Consider the following 19,807-nt stretch of genomic DNA (forward strand, 5'->3'; position numbering starts at 1 on the left):
CATCTCTCTCTCTCTCCCCATTTCAACTCTGTACTGTCTAATAAAGCTAGAAAATGCCCAAAAATTAATAATCTTTAAAACAGCAACAACCCCAAGTTTAGTTCATCCATTTTAAAAACAAGTCAAGAAAATAACTGCCCTGGAGTGCTGAGTTACTATAAAGCCGTAAACCTGTCTAGCCAATATAGCTTAAATACACACTTCCTTTGTGTGCTGGATAGAAGGACAAACGTAAGCTTGTTGAAATGTCACATTAATTCAAAATGTACTGCAGATTTAATTGAGTAATTTACTGATTAATGATTTTAAAAAGACACAACTGAAATGCAACATTTAAAGAAAGATTACATTCTGCTCAATAAACAGAGGCACAACTGTTCATTTGAAATGCTAACAGTTTCTTTTTATCATGAATGCACGGTTAAAAAAAGAGGGGGGAAACACTTTCATTCAGGAGAAAATGTGCACTAACTTCCATCGAGTGTTAGTGCACATTCTTGCTACCCTCAGTTCACAAGAACTTCCCATTCAAGTGCTTTGCTTCGAGTGACATTTTACTAGCATGCTGCTGTTTATTCTGTCAGTGTCTCTGCAGGCTCGGCACCCTACACATCCTGGGTTCACTTTGCCGAGGGAGACCCGGCAGGTACCCAGGTGCCCCGTGTTTGCTGTGGTGATGGGTCCTGGAGAGGCAGGCGCTTGTGGCTGGAAGTTGGTCTCTCACAGGAGGATGAGGGTTGCGTCCATTCCTACCATGAGACAGCCGGTGACTACTGCCCTGCTTTTCTTCCCAACCTAATGAAGTAGAAGGTGGAATAAGAGGGGTGGACAAATGATTATTTCCATTGCGGATTAATCTGCTGATTATTTTCTCCATTTCTGCTGTGATAATAATAACAATATAAAAAAATATATATATTAAAACGTTCTGAGAATAGTGTGAACTGCCATCACAATAACTTATAAGGTATTCCTTCACAGTGCTTGTTTGGTTCAAACAATCGTACAATCCTGAAATGATCCAAAATGAGTTACAGTTATTTAAAGGAAAAGCAGCAAATCCTCCTCCATTAGCTGTGCTTATTCTGTATGTAATGTCAGGTAGATATATTTCTAACAAAGCATATTTTATAAGCTCTTCGTGTCACTTAACTCACTGAAGCTTTCAAATAAAAGCAGTGGAATAAATTAGTAATAGCAGGCCTTAAAATATTTTTATTTTCTTTACCAACTGATTGGTGTTTCAGTACTACACTTATGCAACTACCTGTAATATTTTTGACTTATTCAGTGAAATTCTCTTTTTCATGTAATTTTCATTGTACTAACCCTCTTGGTCTTCTACTGATGCGTTGTTGTTTCTTTGTCGCTCTGCAGTATGTGATGCAGCTTGTCTGGCCTCCTCTAGATCCATTTGGGCCTTCAGCGCTGCTTGTTTGTTCTTCTTCTTGTTCTCCTCATTTTGCTTGCAAGTGAGACACAACAGCAATTTTAAGATTGACTGAAGGAAACATAACCCAATCCACTAACCCACACAGGCACAATAATTTAAAAAGTTAAAAGGACATACAGAAATTATTATACGTCTTTGATTCAGCTGCAGCAACAAAGTTAATATTACTTTGCTGCTCTCTGCTGGAGTGATTATACTAATACAACGACAGTAGCCAGAACAACACCACAGTGCAATAGTATCCAGCTGCATCCCCGGAGAACAACACCCTGGCTGGGCGGAAGTTAACTACGAATTCTTATTTTTTTTAGACAAATAAACGTATTTATCGCTGAAATTAACATAACAAAAAAATTAGAAAATATTTCTAACGTTATTTAGACAAATACCTCAGGAGTTATTTAGACAAATTACATTGTTTTGGCGATTATGTTCAGGCATCACAGCTGGGTGGTTAGGGTTAGGGCAAGGGGACAGGGAGAGGTTAGAATATATATAGATAGAACATTAGATTATGTTCAGGCATCACAGCTGGGTGGTTAGGGTTAGGGCAAGGGAACAGGGAGAGGTTAGAATATATATAGATAGAATATTAGATTAGCCACGGCGCTATTGAGCTCCACTCGGCTGACGGAACACCGCGGCGGCCATCTTGAGTAGGTCACGTGAAACAATAAAAAAAGACCGCAGACCGATAGGCAACAAAATTTGTGTTATTTATATTGTTTTGAGGATTAGGTTCAGGCATTACAGCTGGGTGGTTAGGGTTAGGGCAAGTGAGTGACGTAGCAGCAGACATGTTATGGGAGCTAAATAGTCAAAAAACACGTTTGTCACACCACTTCCGCCCAGCCACAGTACTTCCGCCCCGCCAGGGTGTTGTTCTCCGGGGCTGCAGCTAGACTCTACTCCCACAGTGTGGCCTCAGGAGCATTGTGAATTCATACTGTTGGGAAGTTTCGAAGATGCTAAACTGCATTGGTCAGCTCTAGAATGACAAGAATGAAATCTGAATGACAAACAAATAAACACGAAAGTTCATCCGAATTTCATAGATTCATTTCCCTCTTTATTTATGTCTATTAAAGATTGAAAAAAAATAAAACAGCATTACTTCAATTCCCACCCCAATCACTTGACTGAACATCATTCAAATGTCCTAGTACGAAAATGAATTTATTGTTTTCAAAAGCAGGTAAAGCTAAAGTTACCGTTTGCAGTTTTCTTTTCAGTTCCACATTAGCTTCTTTGTAGCTTTTAGATGTGGATTGCAAGTAATAAATTGCCAGCCTAAAAGACAAAATGAGAAATTGTAAGATAACCGTCAAAGAACCTTAAACCTTACCACAAAAGAAATTATGACAACATAGTCAGAAAAACATCTAATCATGCAATTCTGCTGCTGAGTGTTAACTGACTCACACCATCAGCAGAATGAACGGTAGCACCAGTCCAGGGTTAGAGGCATAGCTGAACACTTTACCGATCCAGGCAGGGAAGTCTGACTCAAGAGTCTCCTGGATCACATCGAACATACGGTTTTTCCCACTGAGGGTGAAATATAACATAAAAGGGGCAGGACTTTGACAAAAAGTTAAAATAATCCAATTGTTAATGCTAGGTACCCTTGACCAAGCATGATTACCTGAAGGGTCCACAGTCAAAGGAAGGAGGGATGGTGACAATGGTGTAGATGGCAGGCAGTGTGGACAGGAAGAGGATGACCAGCAACATGGCCATGTAGAAGTTGTTGGAGCCAGAGGCCTTGAAGACTCTTTCCTGCGGCACATTACAACACATCACGGCCCAGCACTGCAGGTACATGGACACATGGAGCCGGAGGACGTTCAGGGCAGGCAGGCACGGAGCATAGAAAGCACCCATCCTGGAGGGGAAAGAAAAACATTGGTAGTTTTCCTTTGTACCTGACCTGCTGTTGGTAATTGAAACATAACCAAAAGAATGAAATCAATGTTGTTTTTTACCATATCATTCCTTGATTGAAGATCAGGCCCAGGACGTTCCCACTGACATCGAACTCAGAATAGGACGGCTTTACCGAACAACACAAAATTTACATATTTACATAGCCAACGTTTGAATTTAACTTGAAGGTGTAAAGATGTATAAATGATTTAGTCTGTTGAATTTTAGTAGCACAGTTTAATCAGTAAGAAAAGGTGACTCACAAATCCGGCCTCAAGGTCCCAACACCAGCAGTAGTTGAGAAAACGAACAAGCACAGCTCTCAGGAAATCACCAATCAGCAGCGTGATGTAGGTTGTCATGGTATCAGAAATGATCAACCGCACAAACTCCTGCAGAGAATGAAGCAACCACACATAAATATCATTTTACAAAAGTTATACTTTTATGTTTTATTTCTCATTAGTTCACATATGTATGGTTTATTGTTTTCTAAGTACAGAATGTAATTGTCCTACCCAACATAAGACACATCAGATATAATTTCTTATGAAAACCTTAAATAACCTTAAATCTGTATTTCTGAGGATTTGTCAAGCAAAGGTAATCAATGTATGGTGACCCAAAGCTGTCAGTATTAAATATGTTGTAAATAAATTGTATTATAGTCAAATTTACCAGTGAAAGATGGCTCTATTGATAAATGGCAGTCCACTCATTTACACCACTATCATAACTGACTTTGCCATATTTGTGTTCATTAGACATAGATAGACCAAGTGATGAAAAATGCTATAGGAAAAATGAATCATGGATGAAAAGGGACATTCTGAAATACAAACGGCTATGATTCATAATACTGACCTGCTATAGATTCTGATGCTTTGATTAGAAGCAGTATATTTCAACATTTTCCCTTCAATGTGACTCCAAAAAAAATTGCATATTACCATGACAAAACCAGTTCTGCTACGGACACTAAGAAATACATTTCCACCTTCAGTGGCCAATCTACAGACGCCCCCAGCCACTGTGCATCTGCTGCAATAACAGTGAGTCACTTACTGGATTGTTTCCTTACACTAAGAGAAAAGCATCTTGGGGTATTCTCCCCAATGTTACCCCACTGCTGAAAATCCATTCCTAAATCTATCTCAAATTAAGAACTACAGGCCGTTCTTTCTAATACCCTATCCAATGTTCCAGAGCATGCAGTTTCACCCAAGTTGACCTCATCTCTCAAGATAACCTAATTGATCATAACTTGGTTTTGAGAACGGTCATTACACTGAATCTGCACTGATGTCAGATAATAACCCTAAGGTCAGTAGGAAGGTATGCCCAGTCACGAACAAATGCTTCTGTTCACCCTTTCCTGAACCAGACACCTACCATATTCTATGAGCAATCATTTAAGTCCATGCATCTTCCTTTGTCTGGTTATTCATTCACATGATGTTTCTTACCACTGCTGTATGCCGACGATACCAAGCTCTACCTGTCCTTCCCATAATAGCAAAACTGTCTAAGCACAGACTTCAGTCAGCCTTAGTTATATCTAAAATTGCATGATGGAATGTTGCCTTCGAGTCAAACTCTCCAAAACTGAACTCTTGGTGATCTCAACCAGTCCTTCTGTTCAGCTCAACATTAGTATCCAGCTGAGCTCTGTCTCAATCTAACCATCTAACCATCAAAGGCTGCTCAAAATCTGGACATCTTGATTGATGATCAACTAACTGCATCGGTCACTCGGTCTTGTCCCTTTCCACTTGGTCATGTCCCTTTAAAAAGATACATTCATTATTTGTAACTTTTGGTATAGACGCACATGCAAACTGACCTGCCCCACCATGGTCTCCCAACATGGCCCTCTGGGCACATCAGCTGGCTGGATAGTAATTGGTGGAGCAGTGCTGTTTTCTGATACTGTGCCATTGTAAAAATGTGCTTCCCAAATGGTGATATTAAACTTTATTATCTGTTCCTCTTCCCTCTGCAACACATATACAAACACCTCAGGTCAAGAATTTTGTAAAATGACAGTATACAATATCCCACACATCTTCTTGCTTGAGTTCTCACTTTGAGGTTGATCTCATCCATGAGTGCAATGATGAAGGTGTAGAGATTTCCCAAAAAGAGGGCAAAGATGCGACCCAGCTGCCACTGCAGGGCGACACGAGGGTGGTAGTTCTCAAGGGCGCTGATGACGTCAAACAACATGGGACAGAACATTCCCAGTAATGACATGACCATGTTCACCTGAGCAACACAAAAGCCCACACTAATCAAAGGCTCATAGGACATGTAAGAACACCAATGGACAGCACAGAATCTTTTAGTGTGTGTAGCCTACGTATTTTCCACTTACACATTGTGTAAGTGGAAAATATGAGTATGAAATAATATCACTATGAAGTATGAAATAATATCACCAGCAGCTGGATTTTCTCTGTCTCTCAGGATACTGTGCACACTTACATTTTAGCAAAAAGCCCAGCAATAGGGAAAATCTAAGAGTGAAAACTTGTGCACGTGCAACATTCGGACCATGCACTAGTCCAAAGCAGTTTGGTATGATTATTTTTTGTTAGTAATAACAGATGTGCTTTTCTTGCTATGTCAAACATGAAAGAGGCAAACTTCCAAATGGTAGCATGGTACTAATTCTTGAAAAACCAAATATTCACCCATCTGTATAAGTCTTGCCTGATACTATGATGACTCTCACACTAATTTTCAATCTCTTATTTCTCAAGGCTACCTCATTCCTCTCCCACCAGGAGTGAGTATCTAGTCCATCGAGGGCAAACTTCTGAGAGCGCCGCACTACAAAGTAGATCAGGTATCCGCTCCCTGCTAAGCAGCACAAGACCAGGAAGTTGGCCAACACACGAAGAAAACGAGTCAGGTGAATGTTGTCATCCTTTTGGCTCTCTTGCTCCTCTAAGATTGCCTCCTGGAGAGGTAGAAGGACGGATAAACAGGATATAAATAAATGTGTTACAAATGGCCATAACTACACTGGATCCCCAAAAGGCAGCTGCACTCACCTTGAAACTGGTGGTGATGGAGGCAAACTTATTGTCTGCAGTTTCAGGGTTTCCTATCAGGTAGTCCCAGCTGGTGAACATCTTCCAGCTGAAATTAAAGCTGTTATCATCTCCAACCCCGGACTCATTTGCATTGCGGGCCATCCTTCAATAAGAAATAATTACAGATTCAGTGGAAAATTGTGCCTTAAGGAGATTATTATATTGTGTGGAGTGAGTCACAACAAACATACGTTCTTATGACCACCATATAGCTATACGCCACTGTTCCCACACCAACCAGGAAGTATGACAGAGGCAAACGGAACTTGAGCCAGCCAATAGCACGCTGGTTGTTGTAGTAGCCGTAGAAGAGGACTGAATACTGAGCGTAACCCTGTGGATGGAAATCTCAGTTGAGGTTATCCGCAAACAAAGAAAGCATCATTATTTTCTAAAATTACTCATGGGCATTCAAAAAAATGCTATTCCAGCTGATTGTGATGTTTGCACATATTCTTAACTGACTCCGAAATCCCATAAGACAGCAAAGTCCATGGCAGAGGACCCCTCGGCCCTGGGCACAGTCTTTCTTGGGATGCTGCCATAAGGCCGGCCCATCAACGCCTGTTAGCAAAAAGAACGATGGCGATCAGAAAACTAAATCATAACAGGCAACACAAACAGAATGAACAGAGAATTACACATGAGAGCTAAACCAAGCCAAACAAAACAAGGAAATTATGACTGGTTTACAATCAACCGCAAAAAACTGTTCATAGTAGCCTACCTCTGGCACCATAACCAGGCCAAAGGTCAGACTAAACAAGATCAGGTTGATTCCATACATCCATCTCAGGAAGATAAAGTAAGAGGCAACTGAGGAGCCAAAATGACCTGAGAGGCAGAGGGAATGAATACGAAGAGGAGTGTTACACCAGCAAATACTTTGTGAAAGCAGATAACCTGGGGGCTAAATGTGAGGCCTGCATGACATACACTATAAACTGTAATGAATAATCTGGTCTCTTAAAACTTTTTGAATTCTTGAGTACTTCACCTAATGTTTTAGGCTATGAGGGGGAAAAAATACGTCTGAAGAATAAACCAAACCTACTTTCGATCTCCTTGATTTTCATCTCCCATGGAATGCAGGCAGTCTTAAAGTTTTCAAAGTCTCGTTGAAACTTCATCCATTTCTACAAAAGACATTAAAGTGAATTTAAAAAATGATTACTCAAATAATGACATGACTAAATTATTATCGATCAAATCACTATGGGAATTCCTAACCTTGCCCATCATGACCTTGTACGCATAGAGCTTCCTGCCTTTCCCTTTGCCCAAAGCTCCCTCATATTTATCCACAAACTCCTGAGACTCCCTGTACGAGCGAGGAGATTAATTGATTCAAAAGTGAGATATACGGGCAACATGTCGTACTGCTACTGACAGAGTATGTTTATTCAAAGTGTACTTCCATAACAACCTGTTGAGCGAATTTTACCGTAGGGTCAAGAGTTTCTTTTTCATTGTCCAGGGTTTTCCCCTCAGACCCTGAATGAGTTTCTTCCTCTCGTCCACAGCCTCCTCCAGTGTCTCCAGCTCCTCCGGGGACAGAGACTCTGGCCTCACCTCTGTCTCATCATTGTCCTCTTTTTGGTTGTCTTCTACCTCACTTGTCTCCTGCTCTGAACTGATGGAAGGGAAGATCAAAGACTTAAATAATCACCTTTCTGCTTGTAATAAAGGCTGACCACACTACAGACTGGGATGATTACTCATTAGTTTTCATTTGTACGATGATACGTTACCTTGTTTCAACTACTTTCTTCTTCTGCTTTTTCTTCTTCAGTTCCTGCGGTTTCTCCTCCACAGCAAGTTTTTCTGCATCCTGCTCTTTTTCTCCTTTTTTGGCACTTCCTTGTTTCTTTTTCCCTTTGGCATTTCTTTCGTCAGCTTCTCCCTCCCCATCCCCATCCCCCTGCTCCCTTTTTCTTTTTACTTTATTTTTTTCACTTTCGTTTTTGATGTTCTTCCTCGTTTTGCCCGTCTTTCCACTTTTTCGTTCGCATTTTCCCTCCTCCTCCTCCTCCTCCTCCTCCTCCTCCTTCTCCTCCTCCTTCCTCTCTCTTCTTTCTACTACTTCATCATCTCTTGCTCTCCTCCTCCTTCTCCTGCTCTTTTCCCTTCTTTCGGGCCTGGCATGTGATTCCTCTTCCCTTTCTCCTGCTCTGGATGCTCTTTTTCTCCTCTTCTTTCTCTCGCCATCACCAGACCGTCTTTTTCCTCTGTGTCTCTCCCTCTCATATTCCTCTTGACTCACAGAGACTTCATCTTCCTCACCTGTAGCAAAGAGATAGATGCTGGGTTCAATTTTCAATGGTGCAATAAGCCTTAACATGTTGCACATATTGACACTCACTCATAGCATTAACATGAGATCCTTCACCTCATTATCTTACAGTGATGTAAAGTCTTTCTTTGTCTAAGTTAATCAACATCTCTTTTTTGGTCACTGATATATTTTTACACATGGTCTGATAATCCTTTGATATTTGAGGAAACATGTTACAATAGACTGGCAAAAGGCAGATGGCTATGGGGGGAGGGGAAGGGTGTACGGTGGCAGCAGAGAAGGAAGTGAATAAATAACTGGTCAAAACAAACATCTCTGACATAATTCCAACCCCAGGAACATGATAAAATATATACTATATTACCGTTAGAAAGTAAAAACTCCATCGCCTCTATTATAGTGTTGTTTCATGAGGAACATCTTTCATTATCACCTTAGCCGAAGAAATGCCCCTAACAAACAAAAGAACATTTAGGATTCATGTGATATGCAAGAAAATACTCACCTACAAACTCCAGGCCAATGTCAACTGTGGGACAGAAATAATTTCACTGTAAAAATGACAAAGTTGAGAGAACTTGACATTTTTGAGGTTTTCCCATTTAGAATTTCCCCTCTGTTTACTTGTTATTGCTTAACTAATTATTTTACATTGTGACAACTACTTACTTCTGCTTCTGCTCAATTACACATAGTTATAATAATGTGTCAAATTCAGTTAATTGTAAAGCTTGACTTTTAAATTTGGTCCATTGACGCCATTCTGACGTTGACATTTTTGAATGCATGCAAATACCGCCAGATCAGAAACAGTGCTGTTTAATGGGACATCCACATCTGCAGCATTGACCATATTAGGAAGGCATGGAGTGACTTACGTGGATATCTATCTTCATTTGGGTTTGCATTGGTTTCATTGTCATGGTCAAGTGTAATTTAGTGTGAGACATACAGTAACAAGCAACATGCCAGCCTCCACCATGTAACAAAAATTGAGAGCTGTAAATGCAATAATGCATGATGGGAAGAATATCCCAAAAAGCTAACAATTTTTTTTTAACAACCTAATTTGCAGGATCATGTAAACGATGGGTTGGACATTCAATCAACTAATTTTAAAATAAAAGACTGGACTGGATTGCTGAAACTTATATATTTTTCATAATCTGACCAACTACTAATCCCTATTTATAGTAAAGACTGTACATATTATAATAGAATATATATATATATTTCGTCTTCAATACAAAACTGACTCCTTTCAATGGTAGAGCTTAGCCTTCCATATTGTATACCTGGTGCTATTATCCTGCAGTAAAGATGAATAAAGAGTGAAATGAAGAGGATCACTGACAAATTGATCAGATATTTATTTGTGGTCAGCCTTTTGATGTGTAACCGGAGTGGCCAGCACACGGGTCATTACTGCCGAGTGCAGCAGAGGGGCACAATGAGACAAACAATGGCCTAATGACGGGAGACAGGCAGGCTAAGCCCACATGGACAGGGAGACAGCTCAAGGCCAGAGGCCAGCTCCCAAATATGCAGCCGACTGAGTTGGATGGAAGAAAGCAGTGGATAAATATGTTTGATGTTTGGATTTTTATAATGATTAAAACCATATTCCAGTGTAAATATCATATTCTCAATAAAAAATTAATGTTTTTATTCCAAAAATAGGTCAAATCAGTTATCACAATCATTTCATGAACACACCACAAACGGACACCAAAGGGCCTTGCTTTATCATACAGTAATATTTAGCAATATTTTCTACTTATGAACATTTTGACATGCAGGAACTACAGTAAAACTAAAGATCATTTTAATTAGATTGTAGCAAATAAGCAAATAAAACACTACAACAATATTTTGTGTCTTATAATGTCTTATAATGTAAAAAAAAAAACACAAAAACAGAATATAGCGAATTGGTCATGGAGACATACTCACTGTCATTCTCACAGGTGATGAGAGTGTTCCGAGGCATCTTCCTCTCATGGTCCTGTACCCCCTTTGACCTGTCTCCTGAGCATCCAGCTGACTCTGTGCATGTATGACGTGGCCTCTCTCCTCCTGTACCTTCACAGTGATAGATGCCATTGCCGCTTATCCATGCCCACACATGAAAATGAAGTGTGTGTGTGTGTATGTGTGCGTGCGTGTGTGCGTGCGTGCGTGCGTGCGTGCGTGCGTGGGTGGGTGGGTGTGTGTGTGTGTGTGTATGTGTGTGTGTGTGTGTGTGTGTGTGTGTGTGTGTGTGTGTGTGTGTGTGTGTGATGTTTGTCTGAGGGGCTGGTACATGAACTCTGATGAGAAGTTTATTTTTTTCTTGCCACCCATCAACCCGAAACCGGGACAATGAGCATGGAAACCCTAGAGCCACGCAATTTCACTAGTGATCAATTATTCAATACAGTTATGACTGCCTTTATGCAGCTGTGTTTGTGTGTGTGTGTGTGTGTGTGTGTGTGTGTGTGTGTGTGTGTGTGTGTGTGTGTGTGTGTGTGTGTGTGTGTGTGTGTGTGTGTGTGTGTGTGTGGGTGTGTGTGTGTGCATGCATCATGTGTGCGTGCGTGTGTGTACCTCTAGGTATGTGTGTGTGAAAAGACAAAGGACAAGAACACAAGGGTTATAAGAGCAGCGGGCCTAATCGTGGGCCAGCCTCAGCTGTTGGGGTTCACTGAGAGGTGAAATCACATTCCCATCATGTATCTGAATGTACTCTTGGGCCACAGTCTGATTGTTTTCATGAAGTACAGGCACACACTGTTATCTCAGCGTACAGATGGCTTTCCAGCTGATGAACCATGTGTAATGGGTCCTAGATAATGTCTCAGTCCTGTGTGTCTGGATGGGTTTTTGGACGAATTTGACACCTCTGAATATGTGTGTGCATGCGTAACACTTTTGTGTGGGAAAAACCTCTAACATTAGGGAGACTCATCGCCCATTTGGGAACAAAAAGCTGGTCCTCTGGGATTGGTTCACGTCAGTTTAAGATAGGGTCGGACTATATCCATAGAATGTAGTTTGTGATGCTCGGGCAAAAGCTAAATAATGGAAAAATCTTTTTTTTTGTTAAACAATTAACATAAAGCTTAAACATAAATGAACATATGAAGAAAATATTTAAAAGATGCTGGTTAGGCATTTGTGCAAAGGAGTTATTTTCAGCTATGAGAATGTTCTGGATAATTCTGGGGGAAATTATCACATGTGAGTATGGTGTCATTCTGAAATGACTAAAAACTGAACGTGAATTACTGTGTGTATAAGAGAGGCAGAAGGGTGTTCCAAGCAAACCAACCTGTAGATGGCGTTGCTGCTCTGTACTGGAAAGTGTATGAGGGGACACTTCTGTACGGCTGAAGATTATTTTTATCTTAAATTTTTTCGGCAAGTGTGTGTGTGTGTGTGTGTGTGTGTGTGTGTGTGTGTGTGTGTGTGTGTGTGTGTGTGTGTGTGTGTGTGTGTGTGTGTGTGTGTGTGTGTGTGTGTGTGTGTGTGTGTGTGTGTGTGTGTGTGTGTGGTTTGTCTATGCACGTGCAGAGAGAAGCCTAAAGTGTCAGACATGTAAGCATGTTCATCATTAACTGTGTGTGTGTGTGTGTGTGTGTGTGTGTGTGTGTGTGTGTGTGTGTGTGTGTGTGTGTGTGTGTGTGTGTGTGTGTGTGTGTGTGTGTGTGTGTGTGTGTGTGTGTGTGTGTGTGTGTGTGTGTGTGTGCGTGTGTGTGTGTGCGTGTGTGTGTGTGTGATATGGGGGGCAACGAGAGAGTAGAGAGAGATTAGTTTCCTCCTGCTAAAGATAGCCGCAGCTACGAGGGAACCCGTGAACATAGAGGTTATGAAGGTCTTCAAGGCCACTTGAGCAGAGAGGTAGATCAAAGGAAACTGCTAGATTCATCTGAGTGGAAAAAGGATACATCCATGTAGAACAGCTAGGATGAGTAGCTGGGGAATATATTACAGACTGTATACATAAGGCTCCACCAAGACACTGTATTCAGAGAAGCAACATGAATATATTTATGTATAAAGCTGATCAATTGGGTGAGATGTGTGATATGAAAAGGTGGATCCACACAAAAAGTGAACAATATAAATGCATCTCTTGTGGCACTGGCCATGCAGATAGAGTAGTTTGGGTTTTTATTTGGCCTGGTCGTATGAACCATTGCTCTCCCCAACACAGGAGAAATTTGGTTAAGGGAGCTCACAACCTCTAAGAAAAGTGTTTTTCCAGAAACAATGTCTTGGTTTCTTGGTTAGTCAGGATCATTCCCAGGCCTCATTGTTTTTATTGGAACAACCTTCTAGAAAGAAAAGTAAAGAAAAGAAATATCTAATATGTTTGGAGAGATACCATAAAAGAAAATGAGAAAATAGCTTTGCTTTTGTTTAGTTTTATTTTGGGTGAACAGACCATTTAGGAGTAGACTTTTTACAGGTGATGTGGGGCCTTACAGGGAGAAGCAGTATTTAATTATTCCACTTTTTCAGCTATGTGAGGATGAGGCCTATATGCAATGATGTGATATGGTACTTCTTCAAAACAACCGTTTATTGGCTTTAGGGCAATGCCATTTCAAGGTTATATACAAAATAGGGGTTCAGAGACATCTGGAAATGTAAATAATATTAGATATATACTGTATATGCAGTATAATATATATATAATAACTTTCTTTATGGGGTGTAAAAAAAATATAATGAAATCTTATTCAAAGTTCCTATGTGTCTGCGTTTGTTTTGTTTGTTCCAGTCTGTTCTGTTCTGAGCAGGAGCTGATCGGAGTGTGTCGCTGTGCATACACAGAGCAGTGTGTTTGTGCTGTATACCAGTGATTAATCTGACAGTTGGCGTGGTAAGAGGCTACAATCCCCGCAAAGGGCATGTGTGTACTGTGTGAGTCAAACAGCAGCTCTGTTACAGACGATCTGTCTGTCAGCAAACTCCCTGCCCCCTATTGCAGGTTAAAGAGACAGGAAATACAAGATGGACTCAGAGGAAGCCTGTGTAGTGAGATCCAATGGCACTGTACCATACATTGCTAAAAATAAAAATACGAGTTAAACAGAGGAAACAATCCTCTATCAGTTTTGGGTTATGAGAAGCAACAATCTACAATAACCGAGGATATTTCTTCGAATCTAAGTTTCTCTTTCTTTATAGCTTGTCAGATATAATAAATCATCCTTTTTTTAAACATAATTTTTCACCTCAACAGTCGAAAACAAATGCTCAAACACAGTTGGTGTGTCTGGTTGTGCCTCTTTGTTTTTCTCCACCGGCACGATAAACCCGTGAACTTTGTATAGCAATAAAGTCTCTTCAGCTCCACAACTGTTGACACTAAATGTAAAGCAGCAGGGAGTTGTGGCCCCGAGGGCAAACCGTGGCTGTTTTTGTCAGAGAGTGAAGGGAGCTGAGAGAGAGAGGTGAGGGGGGTGCAGGTTAATCAGGTGTGACTCAGACTATAAATCCCATTTTTGCCAAAGGGATTCAAGATGAGACAATGGTGGCATAAAGAGACTTTCCGCCGGTGAAGAAGTCTAAGTGTGTAGTTTCAGTGTGATACAGGGTGTTCAACTGGAAGCCTGTCTGGGATGATTGGGAGGTTTGACTTGTTTTTCAGTTTCAGGGAAGCTATAAACAGACTATACTCTGAATGCTGCTAATGGAATTTCATCCTTGTTTAATATCAAGTGATTACAACATACGTAAGGGGGGGGGGGGGGGGGGTAACAAAAACAGTCACAACACTATTCCCTTAGAAACCCTCATGTCTTTGCTATGAAACCAAGCCCTTGTCCAACTTGATCTCACCCTCCCTTGTTTTCCCCTTCACTAAATTCCTTCTTCCTGTTTCTGGGGGGTTTCTGAGAACTGACTGGTGTCCAAGCATGGAAGTATAGAGGAAGAAAGAAAACTTTTTGGGGGGAGTGGGGGTGGGGGACGGGGATTTCAGCCCTCAACATATCAGGAGCAAGAGAGAACAAGAAATGGTTTTCCCTGGATGGAAGGTGAAGAAGTGTGCAGATAGACCGTGTGAGAGTTAGTGAGAGAGAGAAAAAGGAGATCATGGTGAGTATGCGTGAGTAAAACAGCGTCATCAAGCAGGGGGGAGGACCCTGTCAGACTGTATGAGTGACGGTAGGGGCAGGTTTTAGATTAAAGGGGTGGAGGCGTAGCTTGTCCTTGCAGACAGAGAAGCACGTGGCCAGGGCCGTCTGCACGAGGGAGCAGCAACAAAGACCAGCCAGTCTGGGGAACAGCGCAGAACACCGGGCATATGCTGCTGCACACATGTACGCACGCCCTCACATGCACAAGGGTTCACATTTGTTCACCTCATGCAGGCATGCAGCTGCAAAGTAGGCTACATAGGATCTCCTATATCAGCTGCAAAGCATGAACCCACTGCAGAGCACTATGCAAATGTAAACAGCAACACACACATTATTTCAGATGCTATGTTGGTTTATTCCAACAATCCTCCAGATACCCATGTACAGAGAGGTTTGTGTGTGCGAAGAAAGGGAGGAGAAAGGAAGAAGGAGGGTGTTCAGACAGAGAGTGTATCCTGGGAAACTTTTGGTGGGACTCCTCCCCCAGTCAGAAGTAACAAGAAACACATTCAGGGGAGATGCCGAGGAGCTGTGAAGCAGCAAGTGGAGGACTGAGTGTGGTCAGAAATGGCTGAATCAGCAGATCACATTCATTTGGTCCACTTTTGTTCTTTTGTCTCCATTTCTCTTGTGTTTCTTAATGTGTCTCCAGGTTCTATTATCTTTCATCCAATGTCTTGCTTCTTTGGGACGCCAGTGAATTCCACCTTGCACGTTTCACTTAAAGGTGGGGTCAGCAATTCTGCAAAATCACTTTTTGCCAAACTCAGTGAATATCTCCTTCCAATCCACTATCTATACCGCTTGTATGTACTGAGTTTGTGCTGAAAGAAAATCCAGTCTTACTGTAATACACATAAACAGGAATGTTGCTTGCTACGGTGGGCCTCTTTGTTTACATACCAGTTTACAGAACCTTTGTTGTGTATAATGACCAGATTTTCTGATCATGAGGAGATATTAACTGCCCCCTATTCCATGGGCTGCACATGAAGTTGAATGAGGTCAGGGAAGGGTAGGGGATCAAGTTTTGAAGCAATGGTTTTAGTGAACCTTGGTGCGGAGCTTATCAAGCCCCGCACACAGCTTATGTAAATGGATAAGCTGCCATTTCCACCAGCAACCCCTTTATCAACAGCGTTTCACCACACAGACGCTAGACACAGGCAAGCTGTGCCCCTGTGTGTGTGTGTGTGTGTGTGTGTGTGTGTGTGTGTGTGTGTGTGTGTGTGTGTGTGTGTGTGTGTGTGTGTGTGTGTGTGTGTGTGTGTGTGTGTGTGTGTCGGGTGGGCCAATATCTGCCTGGTAACTATAGGCGGGCTGTTCCACATTCACATAAGTAATCCTCACACCCTCTCACGCCCCCTTAGACTGTCACACAACAAAAATGTGTGTTCATCTGTTGTCATGGCAACAGTGTTAGCCTCAGCCCCTCAGGTGGACGAGTCATGGTCAGGGAAACAAATCGTTACCCCCTCACCCACACATACAACTACCAGCTCTATTATACCTAACCCCCCACACACACACACACTGTCTTGACAATAACTACAAACACACACACGTCCAAGCAGAGCTATGACAGCGAGGGGGATGGGTGATGATACTCGACACTCTCTCCTCAGCTGCCCCCTCCCCAAACTGAAACCCATGAACCTTCACATACTAAACAGACATACATTTCACACACACATGTTCCTTCTTTTCTGCTTCTCCGTCAATGCAGGGCTGCCTGCGTTAACAACAACACACACACACCCACACACACAAAGACCTCAGTGTAAAACACTGACCACATTTTGCTCTTACCTTCCCCCTACCGTCCTGTGCTTTCTTTACTCAAATATGAAAAGCTTGTTTCAGTACAATAAGGGGACCATACTACTTCTACTGTGTCTAATACATGGAGGAACATTTGCATAAAAATGATGAAAAACATGATGGGTCTTTTCACAGTAACCATACTGTGAGCAAGACCTTTCATCTAAATCAACACTACCTGTTGCTGCTTGTCAATAATTCATCCTTCTGCTGTCACGTGATTGCATTATTCGATAACACTGACACTTTAGTCAGCAAATAATCGTCCTGGTTTTGGAAGACAGCCCAGTGTTATACTGGTTGTAAATTGCATTTAGATGAACCCACTGTCATCAAAGTGATTGTTTGTGAAAAGCCTATAGAGAAAAGCAGGAAACAACAAGAACATCATGTGATATTGAGTAAATGACTGAAGTGTGACATGTTGCTCGAGCACATAAGATAACGATGACACCTCTCCTTCTTGTGTTCACTCCTCATGCTAACACAGAGCTACTGTGGAGCCTGTTAATCATTCAGATAACCACTGGTTATCCTAAGGTTATAGTGACCAGCTGGCTTCAAAGATTAGCAATCTGACTTTACAGTTTTTTTCGATTGCTAAACCACAGTGGGCACAACTGGAACGCCAAGTGCAAAACTCTAACTACACTATGGACAGCAGCAGTTCATGTGGACCAAACTCTAGCTAATTTTTCATTGATTAAACACAATTTTCAAAATTCTACTTATCTCATGGCTTAACCACATCCTGCACAACACTGTGGATTTCCAGCACTTTTTTCAAATGCTAACACACTGCTGTCACAACTGTAAACCACACATTCAAAACTGAATGGATTTCAGCCTAGTGCATTTTAAACACTGCTGATTGCAATTTCAACTGAAACACTAAGAAAGTGTCTTGTTTTAGACTTGTTAGTGAACATACAGTATATACAGTATGTAGTATATATATTTTTGGGGGAAATGGACCAATGAAGACAGGTTGTTGGAGGGAGAAGAGTGGCAGTGAGAGTGTGAATGTGAATGTGTGGAAGACCTAGTAGACATAGAGCTGTATTTTCTGATTACTGTAAATACAGAAAGGGCTACACTGATGTACCCTGTTGTGAATCATGGTCTCTCATTGAGAGAGGCAGGGTTGAGGGTGCAAACCAATCTGCAAAGATCTAAAGTTGAATCTGTAATGTGAATTTTCCAGCAAACAAAAACGTAAGAGTTGCATCCTTACAGTAAATGACAACATTACAGGAATTGTATTTCTGTATTACAATTATAGAATATTTACACAGATAAATATCAATAAAATATAAAATAAAAATATGTATCTATTGAAGCAAATGTCTGTTTTTCATTTATTTTTGTTTACCTAAACATAACTGGTATGTTATAAAATAAACAATTTCATGTGAAATAATTTCACTCTTTCATCAAAGAAAATTTTATTATTTGTGTGAAATTTTATTATTTGTGTGAAGTAACTCAAATTATTCAAACTGTAAAGATTAAAAGTTTGTCATTTGTGTATTGGGGTTTGATGCTAGTGTTTATCTAAGTGTGTTCTGAATGACAGTATGTGTTATCTCAATGAAGCTGGTTCATAGTGTTTGCTGCACTGAGCCTATTTTGCAGGTGAAGTGAAATGTTCAGCTCCAGTGACTGTTGGTAGTGCAGACTGTAGTTAGAGTTTTGCACATTGAGCTACAGTTGTGCCCACTGTGGGTTAGCAATTGAAAAAAACTGTAATATGATCAGAGCATTGCTAATGATCAATGTTTCAAGGCCTCCTTAACTCTAATTGTTTGCGAGAAAAGAGATAAACATTATTTTGTTTGTTTCTGTTGTGTGTTGGAAATAGGTCACATTTAAAAAAAATTTAAAAATTCCCCCCGAACACAAAATATTATCATGGCAGGCAGAACAAATAAGGAGCATGAGGCAATGTCATGATGAAACCATGCTATCTGTGTGTGTGTGTGTGTGTGTGTGTGTGTGTGTGTGTGTGTGTGTGTGTGTGTGTGTGTGTGTGTGTGTGTGTGTGTGTGTGTGTGTGTGTGTGTGTGTGTGTGTGTGTGTGTGTGTGTGTGTGTGTGCGCGTGGGTTTACTTAGATAGGGGAAGTTGATCAACAGCGCCTACTTTTACTTTCAATTGGCCAATCTTCTTCCAGTTTCGACACCTATTCCAGTTTCAACTGGAGCTAGCAGAATGTACTATTCTCGAAGTTTCCACGAATCCACTCACTGATAGATGACAGCATGTTCCCTCCTATGACAGCATGTTCCCTCCTATTCACACACACACATACACACACACACACACACACACACACACACACCACGCCGCCCTACCCCACAGTGTTTATTTTCTGCTCGACGTGGCCTATAGTGCCTGGGGATGTGTATGACGTTGCACTGACAAGGTGGGGGAATCGGTTTGGACTTGTTAGAGCTTCAGGATAAACTAATCAGCACACATGGCACACCACAAGCAAGTAGAAGGAACATGTTTTCATATTTCACAAAAACATCCTAAGAAGATGAGGCGGCTGCTGGAGTTTAAAAAAAACAGACTGCTAGTAAAACTTGATAGAACAAAAGAACACACAGCTGTTGAGCATGATCACGATATTGTTACATATCATCAGTATCATGATCCTTTACTGGAACTATGTTCACCACAAGATTCTTAGAATAGTGCTTAGCATAAGAGTCTTTAAAATGGTATTTCCCTAATTTGCCTATTCATTTAATGTATATCTCCTACTAAAATGTATCTACCTTTGAAATGATCTTGATACCACATTCAAGCTTTCCCCACAATGCCAGAATATAAAAATGCATATAAGAATTTGAAATGTGTGATGACAACCATTTTCTAAGATATACGTCCTCAAGCTGTCCTGATCTGTCGGTGCTGTTCAGCCCTTATCTTTTGTCACCTCCCACAACTCATGTTTACACTCTCAACATGAACACGCGTGTTTGTGTGTTCTATACACTCATGTTTGGGAGGACAAATGTGAGTTGCAGACCTTTAGGTTGTGGCCCTTTTTCAAAAGTGATGACACTTAGGTCTGT

At 41.1% G+C, this 19,807-nt stretch overlaps 1 protein-coding gene across 1 annotated transcript; it reads right to left on the minus strand.

Moving 5' to 3' along the window:
• Positions 1–580: 580 nt before the first annotated feature.
• On the minus strand, positions 581–10,876 carry tmc1 (transmembrane channel-like 1; the record flags this gene model as incomplete). Its single annotated transcript, XM_080050613.1, has 20 exons — positions 581–795; positions 1,330–1,465; positions 2,665–2,743; positions 2,876–3,001; positions 3,099–3,338; positions 3,439–3,506; positions 3,643–3,771; positions 5,223–5,375; positions 5,465–5,644; positions 6,147–6,341; positions 6,436–6,580; positions 6,669–6,811; positions 6,943–7,041; positions 7,205–7,311; positions 7,532–7,613; positions 7,708–7,798; positions 7,922–8,110; positions 8,229–8,398; positions 8,561–8,760; positions 10,795–10,876. 20 exons carry the CDS (start codon positions 10,874–10,876, stop codon positions 581–583), a joined length of 2,829 nt encoding a protein of 942 aa, XP_079906739.1.
• Positions 10,877–19,807: the final 8,931 nt, after the last annotated feature.

The sequence above is a fragment of the Ammodytes marinus genome, assembly GCF_949987685.1.
Source record: "Ammodytes marinus genome assembly, chromosome: 2".
In the NCBI taxonomy this organism is placed as follows: domain Eukaryota; kingdom Metazoa; phylum Chordata; class Actinopteri; order Uranoscopiformes; family Ammodytidae; genus Ammodytes; species Ammodytes marinus.